This window comes from Podarcis cretensis, assembly GCF_951804945.1.
Source record: "Podarcis cretensis genome assembly, chromosome: 2".
Taxonomy (NCBI): Eukaryota; Metazoa; Chordata; class Lepidosauria; order Squamata; family Lacertidae; genus Podarcis; species Podarcis cretensis.
Window position 1 is genome coordinate 120,871,302 of NC_137171.1, and position 22,389 is coordinate 120,893,690.

Here is a 22,389-nt window from a genome sequence, read left to right on the forward strand (position 1 = left end):
GCAAATTATTGGTGAGTAAATGGTTGCACTGTTGGGCAGGAGATTTTCCCTGAGCAACTGTGGATGAGCCCATCTCGCCACCAGGCTAGAGAGTGCGGAGATTTGAAGATGGACTACAAACCTGAGGGAGGCTCCTTTATTTAATTAATTTTTATTTATTGAATTTACAGGTGAAACTCGAAAAATTAGAATATCGTGGGAAAGTTCGTTTATTTCAGTCATTCAACTTAAAAGGTGAAACTAATATATGAGATAGACTCATGACATGCAAAGCGAGATATGTCAAGCCTTTATTTGTTATAATTGTGATGATTATGGCGTACAGGTGATGAAAAGCCCAAATTAACAATCTCACCTGTATATACTGCCCTTTACCCAGAGGTTTCAGGGCGGTTCACAGAAAATATTGCAATATATAAAATCAAAATAAGAACAACCAAAGAACCCCACCCCCGTCCAAAAAAGCGCCACATTTTAAAAGGGTATAGGATGTCCATCAGGTTAAAAAGGAACATTTTTGCCTGGCGCCTAAAGGTGTATAATGAAGGCGCCAGGCGAACTTACCTGGGGAGAGCTTACCTGGGGATTCCACAAACGGGAAGCCACTGCGTGTCAGGGCCATGTGCTAATTTTGACATACTTTATATTTAATTTAATTTAATCAAAGTAATACTTACCTGCAGCAGCTGAGATTCAGTATACTGCCTAGATATGGAAGTTCCTCTCCTCTCACAGCTAAGACAGCAGCTTTGCTTGTGCATATCCCATATTTCTGTGACTGGGGTGTGAGCCCTGGGGCTTGGGAGCCCAGGGTTCAAATCCTCACTCAGCCATGAAACTTACTGGGTGGCGTTGGGCCAGTCATTGCCTCTCAGCCTGACCTCCCTCACAGGGTTGTTGTGAGGATGAAACAAGGAGTGGGGAAAACCATGAAGGCCACCTTGAGCTCCTTGAAGAGAAAAAGGTGGGATGTAAACGACGTTTCAGCAATAAAATCACCTGCCCATTGGCAAAGGTGAGCATGGTTTCAGATGGGATGGTGACTGCACGCTGTGATTCCTGCACTGAAGGGGGTTGGACTAGATGACCCTCGGGTCCCTTCCAACGCTATAACTCTGATCAGGGCTGGAGCTACCTTAGGCCACCTAGGAAGCAGCGGAGGGCGTAGACCGCAGAGGGGCGCAGTTTCACGCAGATTCTTTTTTTGTCCTGTCTTGTAAAGGGTGGATAATATGGTGCTTTTATATTTTGAAGAATAGTGTCATTTCTACGAGCCAACTGCTTTTGAAAATTTTGTTGTTGTTGTTTAGTCGTGTCCGACTCTTCGTGACCCCATGGACCAGAGCACACCATTAGCAATTTTGCTGGGGGGGCGAGGTGTGTGTGTGTGTGTGCAAGTAGCTGGTCTTCTCTAGGGTTCTAGATTCGCATTGGTGTTTATTGATTTTGATTGATTTATGGGGGCAGCTACCCCTTCCTCTCTAGGAAGCAAGCTCCACTGCTATTAACCCTGAGAAGGCCAAGCAGCAACAAATATCTCTGCAAGCAGGATGGATGCTTGTGCATTGCACCCACCAGATGATGATGATGATAACTTGTTGGGTGGCTTGCAAAAAATATAAAAACACAATAAAACATCAAACATTAAAAACAACCCTAAACAGGGCTGCCTTCTGATGTCTTCTAAAAGTCAGATAGTTGTTTAATTCCTTGACATCTGGTGGGAGGGCGTTCCACAGGGCGGGCACCACCGCCGAGAAGGCTCTCTGCCTGGTTCCCTGTAACCTTGCTTCTCGCAGTGAGGGAACCGCCAGAAGGCCCTTGGAGCTGGACCTCAGTGTCTGGGCTGAACGGTAGGGTGAAGATGCTCCTTCAGGTAAGAGGTGACATGATAGAAGTTCATTGTAACAGATTTATGGTGTTTTGTAAATATTACGATTTACCGTATTTTTCGCTCTATAACACGCACCTGACCATAACACGCACGTAGTTTTTAGAGGAGGAAAACAAGGAAAAAAATATTCTAAATGAAACAGTGGATGTATGATTTTTGTGGTTCATGCTGTGGCCACAGACATGTGATCTGACGGTGAGTTTGGGGTAGCCCAATGCAAAAATCCTGAGGATCCATGTGGATCCGTGCTTTGTAAACACATTTTAAGTGGGGAGGGAAGGAAAAGCACTCAAGGGACAAGGAGCACGCGTGGGGTGTGTGGAGAAGGATGCTGCTAATAATGCAGAAGAGGGGCATAAGGGGAGAAGGCTCCTCTCCTCTCCTACTTTGCTACTTTAAAACAAGCAGGCTCTGCTTCTCTCCCTCCTCCCCAGCTTAGAGAGCTGAAAAGCTTTGCTGCTATTTAGTGAGCTGAGTGGGGAGGAGAGAGGGACAGAGAGCACGGTTTAAAGCAGCCAACCAGACAGGAGCCGCTTACACCTGTGTAAGTGGCTCCTCTCCTGCTTTGCTGTTTCAAAGCGAGCCACGGAGGAGGGAAGGAAGGGGAACCATGGATCCTCTGCTCACGACTGCAGCAGATCCGCCACCCGTAGGCATTCGCTCCATAACACGCACAGACATTTCCCCTTACTTTCTAGGAGGAAAAAAGTGAGTGTTATGGTGCAAAAAATACGGTAATTAGAACTTGCATGTTATAACTGGGATGTGTTGCAAGACAGTCTCAATTTGCATTAAAACGGGTAAGGTAAGGGGTCTGAGGTGTTTAATTAGCATTTATGTGTAAAGACTGTGCTTCAGTCAGTCACCCCCTTACATCACCCCCTTCTAACAGACCCACCAAGTGTCCCCATTTTCTAGGATTTACTGAAACCATCCTCATTTCTTATCTGATCCTGGAACGTCCTTATTTTCCTTAGGATGTCCCTATTTTCATCAGAGACATGTTGGGGGCATGGAGTTAGGCGACCCCCAAGCCAAGGAGATAACTCTACAACCTTTAGAAGACACCTGAAGGCAGCCCTATATAGGGAAGGTTTTTTTAAAAAAATGTTTAATATTTTATTATGTTTTTATATATGTTGGAAGCTGCCCAGTTTTGCTGGGGCAATCTAGTCAGATGGGCAGGGAATAATAATAATAATAATAATAATAATAATAATAATAATAATAATACAGTGGTACCTCGGGTTAATTACTTAATTCGTTCCGGAGGTCTGTTCTTAACCTGAAACTGTTCTTAACGTGAGGTACCACTTTAGCTAATGGGGCCTCCTGCTGCCGCTGCGCCGCTGGAGCACGATTTCTGTTCTCATCCTGAAGCAAAGTTCTTAACCCGAGGTAATATTTCTGGGTTAGCAAAGTCTGTAACCTGAAGCGTATGTAACCTGAAGCGTATGTAACCCGAGGTATCACTGTAATAAAATAGGACGTCCCTGTCTTCATTGGAGAAATGTTGGAGGCTATGTTGCAATACACATTGAGCCTGTCTTATAACAAATCCCAGTTCTAACGTACAAGTTCTAATTAAATCCTAATATTTAACAACCTAAACATTTTAGCACCATAGGTCTATTACATTATTAAAAACTACTCGTGGCATGGAGAGAAGCGGATGGAGAAACGTTTCTTTCCCTCTCTCATAACCCTGGAAATTGCTGGAAGATTCTCCTCTGAGTTAGTGGGCTATCCCCCTGCCATTCCTTTTCCCGCCCACAAGAAGCTGGAAAAGCAAAACAAAACACCCCACATCTTATCTTCCACCCACGCCTGCCCTCAAATTGAGGGGGGGAAGGAACTCTTTTGTCCCCCGCTTTTCTGTGTGAGTCTATGGCCACTGCAGGCAGCTCCCCATTTGGAGGAATTGGTGAATTTCTTTGAGCAATAGAGGTGAGCTGGAGAGTGAAGACGAGAAAGAAAACTCCCAGCTCTGGTTTTCTTGTATAGATTTATGCATGCAATTGCAAAACATCAGAAAAGCAGGGCCCAAACGTCCATTGCAGTGGTTTTTCCCCCTTCCCCCAACCCCTTAAACCTTTGCATTAGGGGGGCAGAGAAGGGAACGAGTGCTCTGGTGCAAAGTCTGATGCCTGGATGGATGGGGAAAGCTGTGGTCCTTTGGGAAGGCTTTAAAAGTGGATTAAGCATCCTCCCTAGAGGACGAGGCCGTCAGCAGCCCTGGCTCAGTTTCCCCTTCACTGTTGGAGACAAGAGATGCGTCTGAATACCAGGCTCAGGGAATCTTTTAAGTGTCACTGTTGACCTCCGGTCCAGCTTGCCGGCTTTCCATCGGGGCATCTGGTGGACCACTGTGAGAACAGGAGGCTGGACTGGGTGGGCCACTGGCTGCGTCCAGATGCAGGGCTCTACTTGGGCCGGCTGAATGGAGCCTTCATTCTCAGAGGCAGTCTATCTTGGAATACCAGATTCTGGAAATTTGCAGGTGGGGAGAGGCCCTGCGGCACTTAGGGGCTTCCCACAAGAATCTGTTTGACCACTGTGGTGGAATCTAGACACATATAAAAATGCTTTTTTAAAAAAAAAGTTTTAAAAAATATATATTGAATTTGCCATAAGCTCACCATTGCCATCTAGTGTCACATTTGTATAATGCACTTAAAACACATTAAAACGTTATATTTGCAGCTGTATAGCTGAGACCTGTGAGAACAGGAAACTTGACAAGGTGGGCCACATTGGAAAATGTTTATTGAATATGGGGGGGGGGGATTGTGCGCACTTGAAAACATTGGCAGCATTAAGATAAATTCAACAGTGTATTTTTAAAAAGTTTTTTATTTATACTTTTCAAATTTAAAGATTTAATTAGTATTACAATCAATTTAACATTTCAAAATTTGACTTCCATCCCCCTCTTTCTGCACTACATTGGCTCCCAGTACGTTTCCGAGCACAATTCAAAGTGTTGGTGCTGACCATTAAAGCCCTAAATGGCCACAGTCCTGTATACCTGAAGGAGCGTCTCCACCCCCATCATTCAACCCGGACACTGAGGTCCAGCACCGAGGGCCTTCTGGCAGTTCCCTCCCTCAGGCAAATATAATATGTTTAAGCTGAAGAATGACAAAGGGAAGGTGTGGTAGATTACTGCCAGTTTTTGATACTGGATGGTATATCTCAGGCTACTTGTGGTTGGACGTGCCTGATTTAGCAGATATCGATGATCTGATTAGGAAAATAATGGGGTTGATGGATGGAGTGGGAGGAAAGTTTATTTTGAAGAGTCTATCTCTGTGTTGCACCAGCTGCAGTTGATAACAAAATGGATTGTGTTTTGTTGATGAATAGTTATTATTTTTAAAGAAACAAGACCCCACCCCAGGTTAATTAGTTAAGTCCCCAAATGTTCTAGACTCCATTATGAAGCATCTCAACTTGATGGTTCCTAACGAAGGCCAGGGACACATCACAAGGGCAGCCACAGACCCACACTGACAACCACAGCTCCCAGTAACTCACACTGTAATTGTCCTCCTGGGGGCTTCCCACTGGGGCACCTGATCAGCTAGTGGGAGAAGAGGAATCTGGACTAGATGGGCCTCTGGGTCTGCACTGCCTTGTAGTGAAGACCGTTTAAGATAAGAGGACGCCATTTTCTGTTCAACTCTTACAATGCCATCTTGGTTTAGTGATTGTAACATCATGACTGGTCTATATCATTCAGCTGCATGTTTCTCTCTGGGGCTCTAAATGGGGTCTTGTTTTGAGTGTGACTTTTGGATGTGAATATATGAACTTGTCGGACTCCTTATTAATTGCTTTTCACCTAAGATAGGAATTAGTTGGGTCTTCAGAAAGTTAAACGAATAGTACAAAGAAGGTCATGAGGAGGGCAACCAAAATGGTCAAAGGCCTGGAAACGATGCCTTATGAAGAACGGCTAAGGGAGCTGGGCATGTTTAGCCTGGAGAAGAGGAGGTTAAGGGGTGATATGATAGCCATGTTCAAATATATAAAAGGATGTCACATAGAGGAGGGAGAAAGGTTGTTTTCTGCTGCTCCAGAGAAGCGGACACGGAGCAATGGTTCCAAACTACAAGAAAGAAGATTCCACCTAAACATTAGGAAGAACTTCCTGACAGTAAGAGCTGTTCGACAGTGGAATTTGCTGCCAAGGAGTGTGATGGAGTCTCCTTCTTTGGAGGTCTTTAAGCAGAGGCTTGACAACCATATGTCAGGAGTGCTCTGATGGTGTTTCCTGCTTGGCAGGGGGTTGGACTCGACGCCCTTGTGGTCTCTTCCAGCTCTATGATTCTATGATTCATTACTTCAAAAATGGGGAAGAGCTGCAGCTCAGGGGAACAGTGTCTGCTTTTTCCAGGTTCAACCCCCTCATCTCCACTGGGAAAGGTGCCGGTCTGAAATCCAGGAGAGCCACAGCCACTCAGTGTAAGTAGACACTGCAGAGCATGGCACCTCCAGGATTGGCTTTCTGTTCCCACAGTTCAGGGAGGCTGGAGCTGAGAGATGTTGTGTTGTGTTTGAGAGGCCTGCTCCTTCCTGATTTGTTTTCCTGCTGCCTCAAGAAACCAGTCGCGATGTAACACTGGAAAAGGTACTATGATACATATATGGTGGAATTGTTTAAACATCAAACAGTTTTGGGAAACAGTATATAACGAAATGAAAAAAATGTTCAGATATTCATTTAGGAAAACACCAGAAGGTTTTTTATTGGGAATAGTACCAGGAAGCTTAAAGGAAGAAGACAAGACCTTATATTTGTACGCAACAGTAGCCGCAAGGCTATTGATTGCAAAAAATTGGAAAAGTGGTACTGTACCAACAAAGATAGAGTGGCTTGCCAAATTATTGGAGTACTACAATATATCCAAAACAATGGGAGAAATTGGAAGGATCTCAAAAGAGAAGGCAGACAGGGACTGGAAGGTGTTTAAAAGATACTTGCAAAACTATATCGAAAAATCAGAACTCCTATTATAATAAACAAGTTTCGTTTCAAATATTGGAATACTAAATAAGATGGATAACAATGTGTGATAGAAAAAGAAATATGAAATTAGGTTAAAGGTGTGTGAAAGAAAGTAATAGAAGTAGAAAGAAATTGCAATTGAGTAGATTGGAAGTCTAACACAAAGGGTGAGGCGTGGTGGATGGTCATGGGAATTATCTGTGGGATTGAGTGTAGGTATGTTGTAGGTATGTTGTATGTATGTAGGTATGTTGTATGAAATGTATGTTTGTATGTGTATTAATGTTGAATTATTTTAACAATAAAAAATTATAATAAAAAAGATAAACCAGTCGTTGTTAATTCAAGATAGTTCTCTGTCAAGGCTTCCTGTCCCAGGAGGGGACAAACGAACTGCCCACCCCCTGCTCTGGTCCCCACGATGGAGGCAGAGACACATTATCTCCACATTGCAGATCCTCATAGCAGTAGAAGTGCTGGCCCTCCAAGAAAGCTGACCAGGACAGATAAAAGCATTTCATTGTGCAGCACACAATTGAGCTATGGAACTCACTGCCACTGGAGGCAGAGACGGCTATCAGCTTAAAATCATGGAACTGCAGAGTTAGAAGGGACCACAATTGTCACCTAGTCCAGATCTCTGCAGTGCAGGAATCTTTTGCCCAACGTGGTGCTCAAGCCGGTGACCTTTAAATTAAGACTCTCGTGCTCCACCCATTGAGCTGGGGACAAGACAAGGGGACAAATTCATGGAGCACTAGGCCGTGAAGCACAATGGCTCTGCTCTGCCTCCACAGTCCAGAGGCAGCAGGCTTCTAAATCTTGTCAGCTTCGCCTTTGAGCCGGTGCCAACGACTGGGCTCAACCTCTTCAGCCCCGACTGGGCCAGGTGAGCTGGGAGAGCACTCCCAGAGACCTTCCGCTGCAGGGAGCAGGTCTAAGTGCCGTGGACTCACAACTTAGAGCTGTGAGCACCAAACTCAGTTCCAAAGTCAGCGGAGCACAGCAGAGCATATATTACACGAACGACGGCTCTGAAGCATAACTTCTTTATTCTTTTACAGCTACTGCAAAACTAAAATAAACTACTGAAGACTATCAGAGATGCTGGACTGCATGAGTATTACAGTTGTTTGAGCAGCCACCTTATCTCTATACAGTGGTACCTCGGGTTACATACGCTTCAGGTTACACACTCCGCTAACCCAGAAATGCTGCTTCAGGTTAAGAACTTTGCTTCAGGATGAGAACAGAAATTGTGCTCCGGCGGCGCAGCAGCAGCAGCAGCAGGAGGCCCCATTAGCTAAAGTGGTGCTTCAGGTTAAGAACAGTTTCAGCTTAAGTACGGACCTCTGGAATGAATTAAGTACTTAACACGAGGTACCACTGTACAGATAACACTCAGAAGTCCTTTTGAAGTCAGGCTGGAGCGGAAGAAGCGATGAGCAAATTCCGCCCCCTCCTTTCTGAAACATTGTCAGGAGATTCTTGCAATGGGAGGGGTGAAATATCCACAAATCTCAGTTGCTGCAAACTGCAGGGGGGGGGGAGGCTGGTTTTCCTCTCTGGTCCTCCTTGCAGTTTTCCCACAGGTGTCTTGGGCGCTGGACCAAATGGGCCACTTTTGTGTCCTTCCATGGGGTGAGCAGAGGCTCACAGGGAAACTTACGATGACACACAAACATCGCCATCATCATATAGAACAGGGGTCGGCAACTTTTTTAAGCCACGGGCTGGCCTGCTGGCCCTCAGACCTTGTGGCAGGCCAGAGAAGCTGCACTCTAGGCAGGGCAGGGAGAAACCAGGAGGGAGGGAGGGAGGGAGGGAGGGAGGGAGGGAGGGAGGGAGGGAGGAGGCGACTGGCGTGGTGTGTGAGAGGGAGGGGGGCAATGAAATGGTCCAGGGGGGAAAATGGCACACGTGAACGAACAGAATCCCCATGCCAATCCACGGACAGTCTGTGGGCCAGATCTTGAAGGCAATTGGGCCTGATCTGGGCCCTGGGCCTTAGTTTGCCGACCCCTGGTATAGGGGATGGAGCAAGGGGAGGTGGCCCTCAGGCGGGGGGGGGGGAAGGTGTCTTTATTTTGACATGTGCCACCACCCAGTGGGAAACGCAGGAAAAGAAGATCAGGCTGCACAGGTCAGTAGTCGGTGATCCTGATAGTGGAGCGGGAGAAAGTCCTGCCAGATCTTTGAGGGGTCAATTCCATAGGCATTTGTTGTTCTAGCTCTTAGTATCCCAGGAGAGAAATCAGATGCAGCTGGTGCTGAAAAGACGTTCCTTGGGGGAGCATCAACCCTAAGCACATATAACTGGGCCAAAGCCCCACTCAATGCAATGAGGTTCATTTCTGACAATGTGTGGAGATGGGGAGGCTGTATTTGCAGAGGGCATTTGAAGCTGACACCCTGTTCAATTTCTTTTTTATTTTCTTCCCATCTGAGGTCTCCAGAGTAAGGAGCTGTCCTGCCTGACATGGGAGAAGGGGTTCATTTTTTAGTTTCGTAGAATTGCAGGGTTGCGAGGGATCCTGAGGGTTATCCAGTCCCACCCCCTGCAGTGCAGGAAACCTTTGCTGAATGTGGGGCTCCAACCCACAACCCTGGGATTAAGAGCCTCGTGCTCTGCCAAATCAGACATCTCAAAAGGAAAACAAGACTCAAGGTGAGGAAAAGATGATTTATTGGGACTGTTAAAAGTGTGACTGTCTCTTTCAGAAGAAGTGAGCTGCAGAGGGAATTCTGGAGAAAGGAAGGAAAATGAATCTTCTCAAAGGGCCCTTGAAAAACTGCCCAAGGCTCTCCTGGTGGGTAAATGGTTTTTTATGTCAGTCACTCTGGTCTGGAGAGAAACTCCTGCTGGGCCTGAGGGGCAGATGTAGTCTCCTCAGGAGATACTGAGGTGGGTTTCATTTCCCCACAGATGAAAGAAAGGGAGGAGGGTCTCTCCAGAGAACGAGGCTCCTGAGAACGTGTAGAGTTCGGCTCCTGAGTCAGCAGCATAAAAAGACACACGTCCCCCTTCATAGTCCAGAGTCACCCGGATCCTCCTGGGCTCCTCACTTGGGGACAGAGGAGAGTATTTAGGGGATGTCCAGGCCATGTACGCCCCTCTCGACCTCCCCACAGCCCAGATCCCCTCCTCAGGACTAAAGGGGAAGCGGCCCTTTCTCTCCACAGACTTCCTGGCGACCCCTAAAGCCCACCCTTCCCCACTTCCCACAGTGACTTCCCAGAAATGTCTGCCTGCTGTGAATCCCTCACGTCCCAACACACAAAAATAAAAGTTGAATCTCTCAGGTTTATCAGGCAGGGCTTGAGGTTTCTCTCCCAATCTCAGGCTTTTCCGATCCTCGGACAGGATGAGTTGGGGATGGGCTGTGTCTGGATCCAGAGTGACATTTGCTGTTGGGGAGAAGATGAGGGAAAGAGAAGATCAGGCAGAGTCAGCGGAGAGACAGAGATGGACATCCTAATCCAAGAAACAGCCGAAAAACCCAGATTCCCTTTCAGATCAAGGGGATTTCCTTGCATCGCATGCAAGACGGAGACTCCTCCTTGCAGACTCTCAGCAGAATAAATAACTTCCTTGTTGATTTTTAAATCAGTTTCCTTCACTTTCTTATATTCAATGTCCATTGTGCCTGCCCTCCTTCCAACCCAGGCATTTTCTAAGGGGAAAAACCACCCAGGAAACCTTTCACTCATCTCTTCTGTGTTAGGGAAGGAGAAAGAGAGAATTGGAGGAGGCAGGAGAGGAGAGAAGCTGGCCCCCTCTGACAATCTCTGTGGGAACTGGCCTTTGGGGACCTCTGGGTTGGGCTGGGGGATGAGGACCCCCCTGTAATAATAATAATAATAATAATAATAATAATAATAATAATAATAATATCAACATTTGCATACTGCCCTTCATCGATAGGTCTCAGGGTGGTCCACAGCATTAAAATACAACACAAAACCACATATAGGCTTCCCCTCACTTTTGCGGGAGTTATGTTCTGGGCCCTTGTGCACAAAAGTGAAAATCGTGTTAAGTGGGGGGCCTGTTTATTCCTGCTCTCCATCTCTCTCACCCACTTGGTCTCTCCTTCCTCCCAACCATCTTGGAATTTTAGGCCTTGCCGCCAGGGAAGAGGAGGCAGGTGGAAGGGCAATTTTACAAAGGACTGCTTATTCCATGCTTCTCTTTGGGATTTAATATACACCATAAGACTAGTTCCCTGGGGGAAGGGGGGAATAACTCAAAAGGTTACCAGTTTGGGGCTGAGATAGTCATGATAGGCAAGTGTAGGGCTGCCCTATCTTGAAGAGCAAGAAAGAAGGCACATTTGCCAACTTTGACTTTTAACCACGGATCGCTATGACGACTCATTTGAAATACCCCTACTATATGTAGGCTATAGAAGCTGTGATATATTGCTAGTAGCAATATTGTTAACTTTCAACAACAAAAGAATAGTAAGAATACTTGCCACATGAAATATTTGGGCACATGTTCACATCTTTCTGAACGTAAATGTGCACAGAACTATTTATTAACCTGTTAAACATCTGCATATGGACTCTCCTTAAGGGCAGAGGGATGTTAACTCTTGCCCTCCTGGACTCCTTCTCCAAGATCTTGTAGCTGAGCTAGCGTCCTTTTGGTTCAGCCACAAGAGAAGGGATTTTTACAGTATGTCGCTAGCTTAAGATGCTGCTCTGTTGTGATTCTCTGCTGCAGACTAGCTAAGCAACGTGCCTTAGATCTGATTCTAATGCAGGCATAGGCAACCTTGGCCCTGCACATGTTTTGGGACTACAACTCCCATGATCCCTAGCTAAAAGGACCAGTGGTCAGGGATGATGGGAATTGTAGTGCCAAAACATTTGGAGGGCCGAGGTTGCCTATGCCTGCTTTAATGCAATATTAATTTTTTTCATGGGTTCCTGGAAACAAAAAAACTTAACAAAAAAACTTGGGGACATTCTGCCAAATTTTAAAAATCTGCCCCGATACAGATTTTAAGAAATTTTAATCATGAAAATAGAAGACATGGCTGGCGAAAAGAGGACATTTGGCAACCAGACCTGAAAAAGGTCACATGATGGAAAAGCAACCCAACTCTCTCTAGCCAGGAGTAAAACTCTTCCCTCCTCTGCCTGATCCTCCTGGGAAGTTTCTCTCCCTCCTTCAAGTCCACCCTCTCTGCCTTTGTGGCACAAACAGCAGGGCTGGAGTCAAGCGGTGGATGGTTCTCAACATACAGAAGAGACTCTTGACCCCCCATGAAACACTAGTCCCCCCCCTCCTGTGAATTGGGGTCTCCATGTGAAATTTACCTCTGTGGAGATTTCTGAAAGACCGGACATCTGAGGAAGCAAAAAGAGGGTTAATAGCTAAAAAAATATATATTTTAAGCAAAAGATGACATCATAGAACAAATAATTGCAAAAACAACTTTATGCCTAAGGAATTAAAACAACTAACCCGTTTAGCTGTGATCCCTGCATCGCAGGGGGTTGGACTAGATCAGGGGTCAGCAAACATTTTCAGGAGGGGGCCGGTCCACTGTCCTCAGACCTTGTGGGGGGCCGAACTATATTTTTTTTTTGGGGGGGGGGAATGAACAAAATCCTATGCCCCACAAGTAACCCAGAGATGCATTTTAAATAAAAGGACACATTCTACTCATGTAAAAACACGCTGATTCCCGGACAGTCCGCGGGCGGGATTTAGAAGGAGATTGGGCTGGATCCAGCCCCCAGGCCTTATTTTGCCTACCCATGGACTAGATGATCCTTGGGATCCTTTCAAACTCTACTATTCCATGATTCCATGGGGAAATCAGAAGTGGTAAACCATGCTAGAAAATGGCAGAATACAACCATTCCATGAATGAAATGGGGATCTGTACTGGAGGGCTGGAGGAAGGTTAACATCTGCACCAAGTAAAGTGGTGGGGGAAAGCTGTTGAAACCGTAATTTCCAAGCCTGCTGACAAAGCAGAGGAAGAATCAGCAGAGCTTTACCCTGTAATTCAAAGGGTCTCATGCAATGGGGACTCCTCCCTCCTGGAATGGGGCTGATCTCATAGGAACAGTGGGAATTCTCAGGAGATGGGAATGGCTGAAGCACGAGAAATGGCTGGTGAAATGGCCTTGGCTCTGCTGCTGGGAGACCAGCCTGGCAGGAGGTGGAGAAGGGACTGGGTGCTTGTGGGTGCCCTTTTTAACACACTTCACGAGGGAGAAATCCAAGCAAATCTCGAGAAGCCTCAAAAGAACTTCTCCAGATTGTGTGGAGGGAAAACAAAATGCAAGGGAGGTTCCCTATGCATGAGAACTCAAAACCAGGGACACTGGACTGACCCAGCAGGATTTTCCTTAAGGGTTTTGTAAGATATTGTATGGCTCTGAGGCTTTTCCCTACAAACAAGCAGTATATCGATTTTATGAAAGAAAGCAAAATCTATAAAATCAAGGGTGAAACCAGGATACTAGTCTATAGGCAGGAGTAAAACTCAGACTGGTGTGCGGGTTCTTCGCAGGGACAAGCTCTGCCCCCAATCCAAGCCTTCAACCTCCCTCCCAGTTCATTCATGGGACATAGAAAGAACCCAAACACCCCTAGAGGACTGTTTTCCCAGAGTTACGCCATTGATGGGGGTCCCATAGTCTGCAGAACAGACGGTTCAACACCCATGAAATATCAGTCCCCATCCCTCCTGTCAAATTGTTCCTCCCCTGGAAATTTACCTTTCTGAAGCTGTTTTCTGTATAACACAGCATCTGAGGAAGCAAAAAGTTATAAAGTGTAAGGGCAACACTCTTCCACCTGAAATAAATCTCCATACAAAAGTAACACTTCATAATGTAGCATCCTTGAATTGACTCCATTCAGAGCAGGAGAACCTCCAAAAGGACAACCCCAGATTGTGAAGACTGGTAACCAAAAGGAAAAGGAGGTTCCATATAATTGAAAAGAGATACACTCCGGTTCAGGCTTCCTTTACAGGATCCAGCGTCACAATATACATGGGCCATTCTGGGGGACAGGAAATGAAGGCTGGAGCCCCAAGAAGGAAGGGATCCTGGGGTTACCTTTCCATTGTTTCATTGCATCTTCCACAAGGTGATTTAGATCACAGGATTCCAAGATCCTGTTCCTCAGCTCTGGAGGGAACGGCAGTGGCTTCTCTGGACTCTCTCTTTTCTCATACCTGGTGAAAAGAAAAACAATGTCAGCCCATTCAAATCCGCAATTTCTGTTAAAGGAAAAGAAAGGAATTGGGAGGAGGCCTAGAGGGACAAGCAGGCAGTCAGTGGGGAGTTTCTTCCTCACTACGGACTCCTCAGCCAGACCCCCAAGGGCCAAAACAGCAACCCCAGGCCTCTGGGTCTCCCCATTGATGTCTATTCAAAGAAGCAGCATAATCATATGGCATCAAGGGGCAGGAATTGTCTGAGGGTGGTGAGAGCACAGCACATATTTCCTTTCTCTAGATGTCCCCAGAGAAGGAGTGAGGAAGAAAAAGAGATGCACTTTTGTTGGGAAACGTGAAATGTTCCTTAAAACCTCTACTCTGAACCTGAGAGACACCTTGTATTGAAATATTGCAGCTGGAATATGGTCAAGAAAATAACCAATTCTTGCTCCTTGGTGAGAAATTGCTCCCTCCCAAGGGATCTATGGGGCAGGAGTTTGCCTGGGACAGTGTGGGGGGCCGGCAGAGTGTTTGCTGCAGAGTGACTGAACTGGTCAGTCTAGAAGGAAACAACGAAGGCAGGCACGTCCAACTCCCAAGAGACTGAGATCTCCTCACAGTATAAAAAGACCAACTGTGATCTACCCAGTGTCAAGTCCCAAAGAGGGGGCCCTGCATTTACCTGTGAGATGCTGCAGGGAGTGAGTCCTACAGTCTCCCCCCTGCAGCCCCTGGGGGGCCATGTCTGAGGTTCCTGCATCCCGGCCTCATGGAGGGATGCTAATGGAAATGAGCCAGATCCACTTACCTCTGCAAGGTGCTTCTCACATCCTAGAGGGGAAAAGAGAAGGGAATTCACTGCACCCCACAGGCCACACTAGGAAGACCCCCTCAGACTCTGCCCCTCGGATGTCACTCTGCCTGGCACACAGCAAGATTGTGGGCAGGGATGGCAGAATCAGCCAGTTTTGGTTTCTCACAGCTTTTATTTCTCCAATCTGAAATTATTAATTTTTCCAGGATGAAGTTCTCCACATTTCCACATCTGCTTACAATTATTTTTTTTTAAATCCTTATGGAAATCCACCAGCATTTTAGGGAAATTTAATGTTTGTGGGTTCAGGGGAAGATTCCATCCTATCTCTTGTCTTAGATTATAATTTATTAACTATTATCCCATATGCATTGTGCAATTCAGACGTGAGGAAGCCTACAAGTTATTCCTACCAGGGAACTGTCCCAATTATGAATTTTTCCAATATCAAGTTCCCTACATTTCCACTCAGTTTGCAATTATTGTTGAAAATACTTATGAAAATCCACCAGCATTTAAGGGAATCTCATGTTTATGGATTCAATAGAAGATTCCAACGCATCTCTTGTCTTAGATTATAATTTATTAACTTTAATCCAGTTTGCATTGTGCAATTCAGACGTAAGTAAGCCTACAGGATAATCCTACCAGGGAACTGTCCCAAATTGTCTTCCATAGAAGTCCCCAAATTTCAAATTCTACTTTCCAACTGGAAATAAGAAAAGCACCTGCAGCATAAAATGCCTCCAAAGGGGTAATAAAGCAGCTCCCAGTCCATTTCTGAGCACAATTCAAAGTGTTGGTGCTGACCTTTAAAGCCCTAAACGGCCTCGGCCCAGTATACCGGAAGGAGCGTCTCGTTCTGACCGGACACTGAAGTCCAGTGCCGCGGGCCTTCTGGCGGTTCCCTCGCTGCGAGAAGTGAGGATACAGGGAACCAGGCAGAGGGCCTTCTCGGTAGTGGCACCTGCCCTGTGGAATGCCCTCCCAGCAGATGTCAAGGCAATAAACAACTATTTTACTTTGAAAAGAAAACTGAAGGCGGCCCTTCTTAGGGAAGTTTTTAATGCCTGATGCTGTATTGTTTTTAATATTTGGTTGGAAGCTGCTCAGAGTGGCTGGGGAATCTCAGCCAGATGGGCAGGACAAAATTTTATTATTTATTATTATTATTATTAAGCTCAGTGTTTCTTTGGTCTCCTCCACACTTCTGCTTTTCCTGTGTCTAGAAATCACAGGTCCAAGTGATTTGCCCTGCCGCTTTCCCTCAGGAAAAACCTGCTCCTTAGTTCAACATCTAAGCAAACGTCAATCCGGAGAAAACCAGGCTAATATTTGCTCTAATTCAGCAGTAAACAGCGGGTTTTCCTTGAGGAAAGGGGTGGGACAAGCAGCAGTCTGGATGAGTCCCTCTGTTTTGCTCTTTGGTCACTGTGACTGAGCATCATTTTGGGTTGATCTGAATTCATTGTGAAGGGGATCAACCCAGAGGTTTTGGAGGGAACCGGAAGAGAAGTTTGGTCAAGAGACTGGCTCATGTCGGAGGGAGGCCTGAACTCATCCTCACTGAAGCCCAGCACAGGGCAGGAAGGCAGCATTGCCAAGAAGGCAGCATTTGGAGACAAATCATCAGCAAAGAGCAGAAAAGCACCTCCTGTTCCATCAAGAACACAGAAGAATCTCTAGCGCATTCAGGTGAGTTAAGCATCCCAGGTCTCTTGGGTCTTCCTGTCCATTACAAACCTGACTGGAGGCTCCATCATCTGAGCCCCTGCACTCCTTGTATACATGAAAGGGACACATAAAGGATGGGAGGCAGCCTTTTCCTGGAGCCTTGGGCTGTTCCTGCCACCATCTTACCAGCAGGAGTTCATTCGCTGGCTGCTGACGCTTCTCCTCCATCTCCTGGATGATCCTCTCAAGCGAGGAGAGATTCCTGGAGAGTCTGGCCAGCTGCTCATCCCTTCTCCCTGCAATCTCCTTCTCCACCTCTTCCACATGATTCAGCAGACCTTTTTCTTGTTCTTCCAGGAACTGGCGCAGTTCTCTGAACTTCTCCACAATCTTCAGCCTCTCCGTTTCTGTTAATTTCTGCAAGAAAAGAGGAGGTCTGAGTGTGTTTGGTCCTTAGCCTCAAAAAAGCAGAAACGAAATTATGAGAATTAAACAGGGTGGACACTTCTGATTTTTCATAGACATGAAACCTTCAGTGGCTAAAGAAGTAAACATTTATTTTGAGGGGAGGCCCTCTCCACTGCTGTTTCTGTTGACGTCTATTTTGCAGACGGATACAGCCTAAAGGAAGGAGCTCTTTTTTCCTAGCCATGGATTTTCCCTGCATGTTTTGGGGCATGGCATAACCAGAGTTCACAGTTGTTCAGAGAACATCCAGGGACATAAAACACCCCTCAGTTTAGACTGGGGCCATTTAGGTGTAGGAAGGAACAGAAACAGAGGAGGAGGAGGACAAAGTGCAGAGTTCATCCCCATAGCTCCCCTGTTTTCTTTAAAGGTTTTAAAAAGCCTGAGTTTCCTAAAAATGAACAAGAGAGCACATTTAGAATTCAGTTATTTAGTAATATTTATGGTAAATCAGGATTTGGATTAAATTGCTTCCACCCTTTCAGCTCACAAGTCCTCAGGCTTCTCCTTGACTGCTATTCACATAATAAATGACAAGGGGCAATAAACTCAATTTAGCTGCATTCAAAGGTGAACTTACCTACCGTATTTTTCCCTCTATAACACGCAGATTTTTTCTCCTAAAAAGGAAGGGGAAATGTCTGTGCGTGTTATAGAGCGAATGTGTGGTCCCTGGAGCCGAAAAAGCAGGCAAAAATCAAATCGCCCGTCTCCTAGAAGGGAAACCTGAAAAGAGGAAGTGGCTGCTTTCCTGCATTCTGCTTCAGGGTCTTACTGCCCACCCTCCTCTGTTTCGTTGCTGCCTTTGCTCAAACGGAACAAAGAGCAGGGAAAGCCCCTCCCCTCCAGGCAAGCAGAGGGGAATTCCTCTCTGTGCTCCGGTGCTGCTGGGGGAGAGGGAGAGGGAGGGGGGGAGGGAGAGAGAGGGGGGAGGGAGAGAGAGAGAGAGAGATATGGCTGGCTTGGGTGGGGGGAAACTTTTGCCCTTCTTTCCTCCCTCCGTTAAATCCCTCTCCTGCATTCTTAGCCAGCTGCTTCTCTGCACACCCCTCTCATGTCCCTTCTTTGTTTTTCCTTCGCTCCCCACTTAAAATGTGGTTACAAAGCATAGATCCACATGGATCCTCAGGATCTTTGCATTGGGTCACCCCAAATTCACCATCAGATCACATAGCATGTCCATGGCTACAGCCTGCCCCCCCAAAATCACGCACCCACTGTTGCCTGGGGCTGCAATGGTGCAAAAACGTGGTTAAAAAGCATGGATCCTCAGGATCTTTGCATTGGGTCACCCCAAATTCACCATCAGATCACATAGCATGTCCATGGCTACAGCCTGCACCAAAAAAATCACGCACCCACTGTTGCCTGGGGCTGCAATGGTGCAAAAACGTGGTTACAAAGCATGGATCCACAGGAATTCTCAGGATTTTTGCATTGGGTCACCCAAATTCACCATCAGAGCACATAGCATGTCCATGGCTACAGCCTGCACCAAAAAAATCACGCACCCACTGTTGCCTGGGGCTGCAATGGTGCAAAAACGTGGTTACAAAGCATGGATCCACAGGAATTCTCAGGATTTTTGCATTGGGTCACCCCAAATTCACCATCAGATCACATGTCTGTGGCCACAGCATGAAGCCCAAAAATGATACATCCACTGTTTCATTCAGAATGTTTTTCCCCTTGTTTTCCTCCTCTAAAAACAATGTGCGTGTTATGGTCAGGTGCGTGTTATAGAGCGAAAAATACGGTAATTTGCGATTGCTGAAAAAATATGGAGACCAAAACAGAGCTTTAAAATTCTGATATTTTCAAGCTTGACCCAGCCAGGTAATATTCACAAAAAATGTATTTATGAGAGTAAAGTACAGATCAAAATATTTATACAAGGAGGTAGCTAATATCTGATTCATAACAGACTGATGTGGAAAAAGGAGAAATGTGGAGAAGCTGAAACAGGCAGATTTCTCCATCCCTCCTCAGTCCTGACTCTCTTCTTCTTCTTCTTCTTCCTCTTCCTCTTCTTCTCTATTGAATTTATATACTGCCCTATACCTGGAGGTCTCAAGTGCTTGTTCCCTGTCTAGTAACAACAGAGACACTTACAAGGAGGTCTTTGCTTTCCTTGTCCAGATCTGCTTGATGGGCCAGAATTTCCCCTCTCTCTTTCCTCAGAATCTCCAGGCGGCGACAGATCTCTCCCTAAAGAGAAAAGGAAAAACTCAGCTTTGATTGAGACACACAGAGAGATGAAAATCACAATGGCTTCTTGCGCTCAGTGGCCTTCCTAGAATAGCAAAGTAATTTACTGGTGGAAATAAAAGTACAGTGGTTTTCAGCCTCTTTGGATCCACGGCTCCATGGATCAACTACCCTGTGGGGCTCAGGATCCCAATTAGGTCCCCCTTGCCTGCACAGCTGGCAGCCCCTCACCCTTTCTCAAACACCCTCCCTTGCGGAGTGATCTCTCAGCCTCCTCTCCTTTCCTTGGGAGTCCCAACCTGACTTCTCACCTTGAGGTCTCAGGGAGAAGTGGGAAGAGGAGGAGGAGGAGGAGGAGGAGGAAGGGCTAAGGCAGGATCCAACCTGGGATGTATCACTCTAGCATCAAAGAGATAGTGAGGTCAGCCCAAGAGGCGAGAGATGCAGGGATAGAGCAGCGCTTCTCAAAACTTCACCCATTCCAAACCCCTCTTCTGCAAGCCTAGGGCTGTCCCACACTTCCTCTTGACCCTACTGCTTTGCCGCTAAATTGGGTCAGACGGCAGTTCTGGTTTTTTGCTACTTGGCTGTTATTTTCTCTGCAGTAGCCAGACCCCCAAGTGTGTAGGGCCACCAGGGGAGCTTTAAGTGCTGCAGCTTCTTCCATTTCTGGGCCAAAGAAGTTCTTGCTGTGGCCAGAATCCACCCAAGTAGCTCCTTTGATCACAAGATTGCTGTCTGGGTCTCCCGCCAATTCAAAGGAACCAGCTTTTTTTCACTATTATTACTATTTCGTGGCATTAGTAGCACTGCATGGCACAGGAGCATTTTTGCACCACTGTAGTAGAACAAGTGATTTTTTTTAAAAAGGGATCAAAAGGCTTTATATATAGTATATAATTGCACAGGTCCAATTCCGAGTTGCCATGAAAATGTCATCTTTCCCCCTTGTCCTTGCAGATGCTACTCTGAACCACAGAGTCCTTTGCCATTTGGGGTGGGAGGAGATCCTCAGCCCCCCCAAAAAAAACCTCATTGCAGAGGCTCCACAGCACCCCAGAATAAGCCTCCAGTAGGTGCTTCCACTCCCCACTCCCAAATCTGCTTCCAAGAGATACTTGGGGGGTGGAATCCTGACCATCTGGTCAATTCCTGGCTAACAGTCCCCCCCCCCCCCGCTGATCCCTTGCTGCTCTCTGTTTTGCAGGGCATTGAGGAGGAATCCTGGTAAACAAAGGAGACATGTACTTAGTTGTCTATGTGCCATTTACATTTCTACTGTTCTAAATATGTACAGAGCAGCCTTGCTGGGGGATGTGGACGAGGTTAACCCTTTCTCTCCCTGCCAAGGTCCCAGTTCAAATCTTTGAAGCTGCTGTGAGTATTTCAAGATCCCCTTGTCCCCCTGGCAGAGAGAAAGACTTCAACGCCCCCCTCCAGCCATCCCAGGAGCCCCCAGGCTTCCCCTGGGCTGCTTCCAAGGCGATGAACAAGGACCAATCTATGCCATGCCTACTGTGGACTTCAGAATTACAAAACAAACCTCCCAGGAAGAATCCACAGCTATTTATTTCTCCCCCTCCAGATCCAGAGATCACCTACCTTGTATTCCTCGAAAGCCTCTTCCAGAGGAATCACCTTGTGATTTTCATGTTCCTTTGACTTGTCACACACCAGGCAGATGGTGGCCTCGTGGACTTTGCAGAAGAGCTTGAGGGGCTCCTGGTGATCCTCGCAGGTTCTCCCTTTCCCTCCTTCCTCCTTTCCCTCCTGGAGGCTGAGATTCTGGGCTATTTCCACCATATTAGCCAGTGGCCGATTGGGGATGAGGCTTCTTCTCTGGACTGTTTTTCTGCACTGAGGGCAGGAAGCCTCTGCCTCCGATTCCCCCCAGTGCTGGATCAAGCAGGATCGGCAGAAGTTGTGCCCACACTCTGGGATGGTCACTGGATCCTTGAAGTAATCCAGGCAGATGGAGCAAGTGGCTTCCTCACGGAGACGCTGGATGTGACCCCCCGCAGCAGCCATGGCTCCCTCGCGCTGAAGACCCGAGTTAAGTTTCGCTTTTCAGTTTTCAGTCACTGGGAGTTTCCCTTCCTGGAAATGACTCGGTGATCATGTGATCTTTATTTTTTAAAACAAAACAAAACATGTCTCCAGGTTTTTGCAATTGCTGAATGTTTTCTCAAGTAGCAGCGAATGCTTCTGGATTGCTTCCCATGCTTTTGATTGCACACAAACACACACGTATCTAGTAAGTTGTGGTATTCATACTGCAACATTTTTCATTCGTAGGCTTCCTTGTCATTTTTGAATTGGGAGAAAATCTGCCTCTGCCCTAAAAGGACAGGAGTTCTGATTTAGCAGGCGGGACTTGATTCCGTGAAGAGAACTCCTAAAAGTCTGGTTGCTAGTTCTAACTTTATCCCTTTTTAGCTTGCTGGCAAAGAACTTCAGATTGGAACAGACGCTTTCAGCCTTGCCAACCTGGTGCCCTCTGTTTCCTTCAGACTACAGCTCCCATCATCCCTGGCCAGGACATCTGCAGGTATGGTTGGGAAGACCTTGCAGAGCCACTGCCAGTCAGTGGAGGCAAGACTGACCTCGATGGACCGGGCAGAAGGCACCATCTGCATGGTGGCAGCCCAGTTATGGAGCTCCTTCCCTAGATATGAATGCCTGGTGAGACTTGGCTATTATTATTAATCGATATTACTACACAGTGTAAAGTCTTCCTATATTCCTAATAAAGTGTGGTGCCTTCCAATGGCTGAAAAACCTGGAGGGCTTTAACAGGGGATTAGATACAATTCCTGGAGGATAAGACTCGGGTGGTGCTGTGGGTTAAACCACAGGGTCTAAGGCTTGCCGATCAGAAGGTTGGTGGTTTGAATCCCCGCGACTTTGGATGGTTATATGCTCTGCCTCTGTGGTTGGAAGCAGGAATCCTCCTGAATAGCAGCTGCTGGAGACTCCAGGAGGGGCTCTTATTCCCAGGTCCTGCTTAGGGGTTTCCCACACACATAATGTTTAAAAAATGTTTTTGGTTTCACCTGCAGGTAAAAGGAGAGAGATCAAGATGGAGATTTCCCACCAAGGGAAGCTGTGCCAGAGGGAATATCCCTAT

The 22,389-nt window shown here is 46.5% G+C and overlaps 1 protein-coding gene across 1 annotated transcript in view; it reads right to left on the reverse strand.

Moving 5' to 3' along the window:
- Positions 1 to 9,795: 9,795 nt before the first annotated feature.
- The window catches only part of LOC307210965 (E3 ubiquitin-protein ligase TRIM39-like), a gene marked incomplete at its 3' end in the record, with an annotated part of 29,165 nt that continues 16,571 nt past the window's right edge, over positions 9,796 to 22,389 (reverse strand). The window contains 9 exon segments of the mRNA XM_079967165.1: positions 9,796 to 10,313; positions 12,234 to 12,263; positions 13,650 to 13,682; positions 13,995 to 14,113; positions 14,907 to 14,929; positions 16,773 to 17,003; positions 19,167 to 19,262; positions 20,865 to 21,329; positions 21,333 to 21,369. Coding sequence (XP_079823291.1) covers positions 9,796 to 10,313; positions 12,234 to 12,263; positions 13,650 to 13,682; positions 13,995 to 14,113; positions 14,907 to 14,929; positions 16,773 to 17,003; positions 19,167 to 19,262; positions 20,865 to 21,329; positions 21,333 to 21,369 — 1,552 coding nt within the window.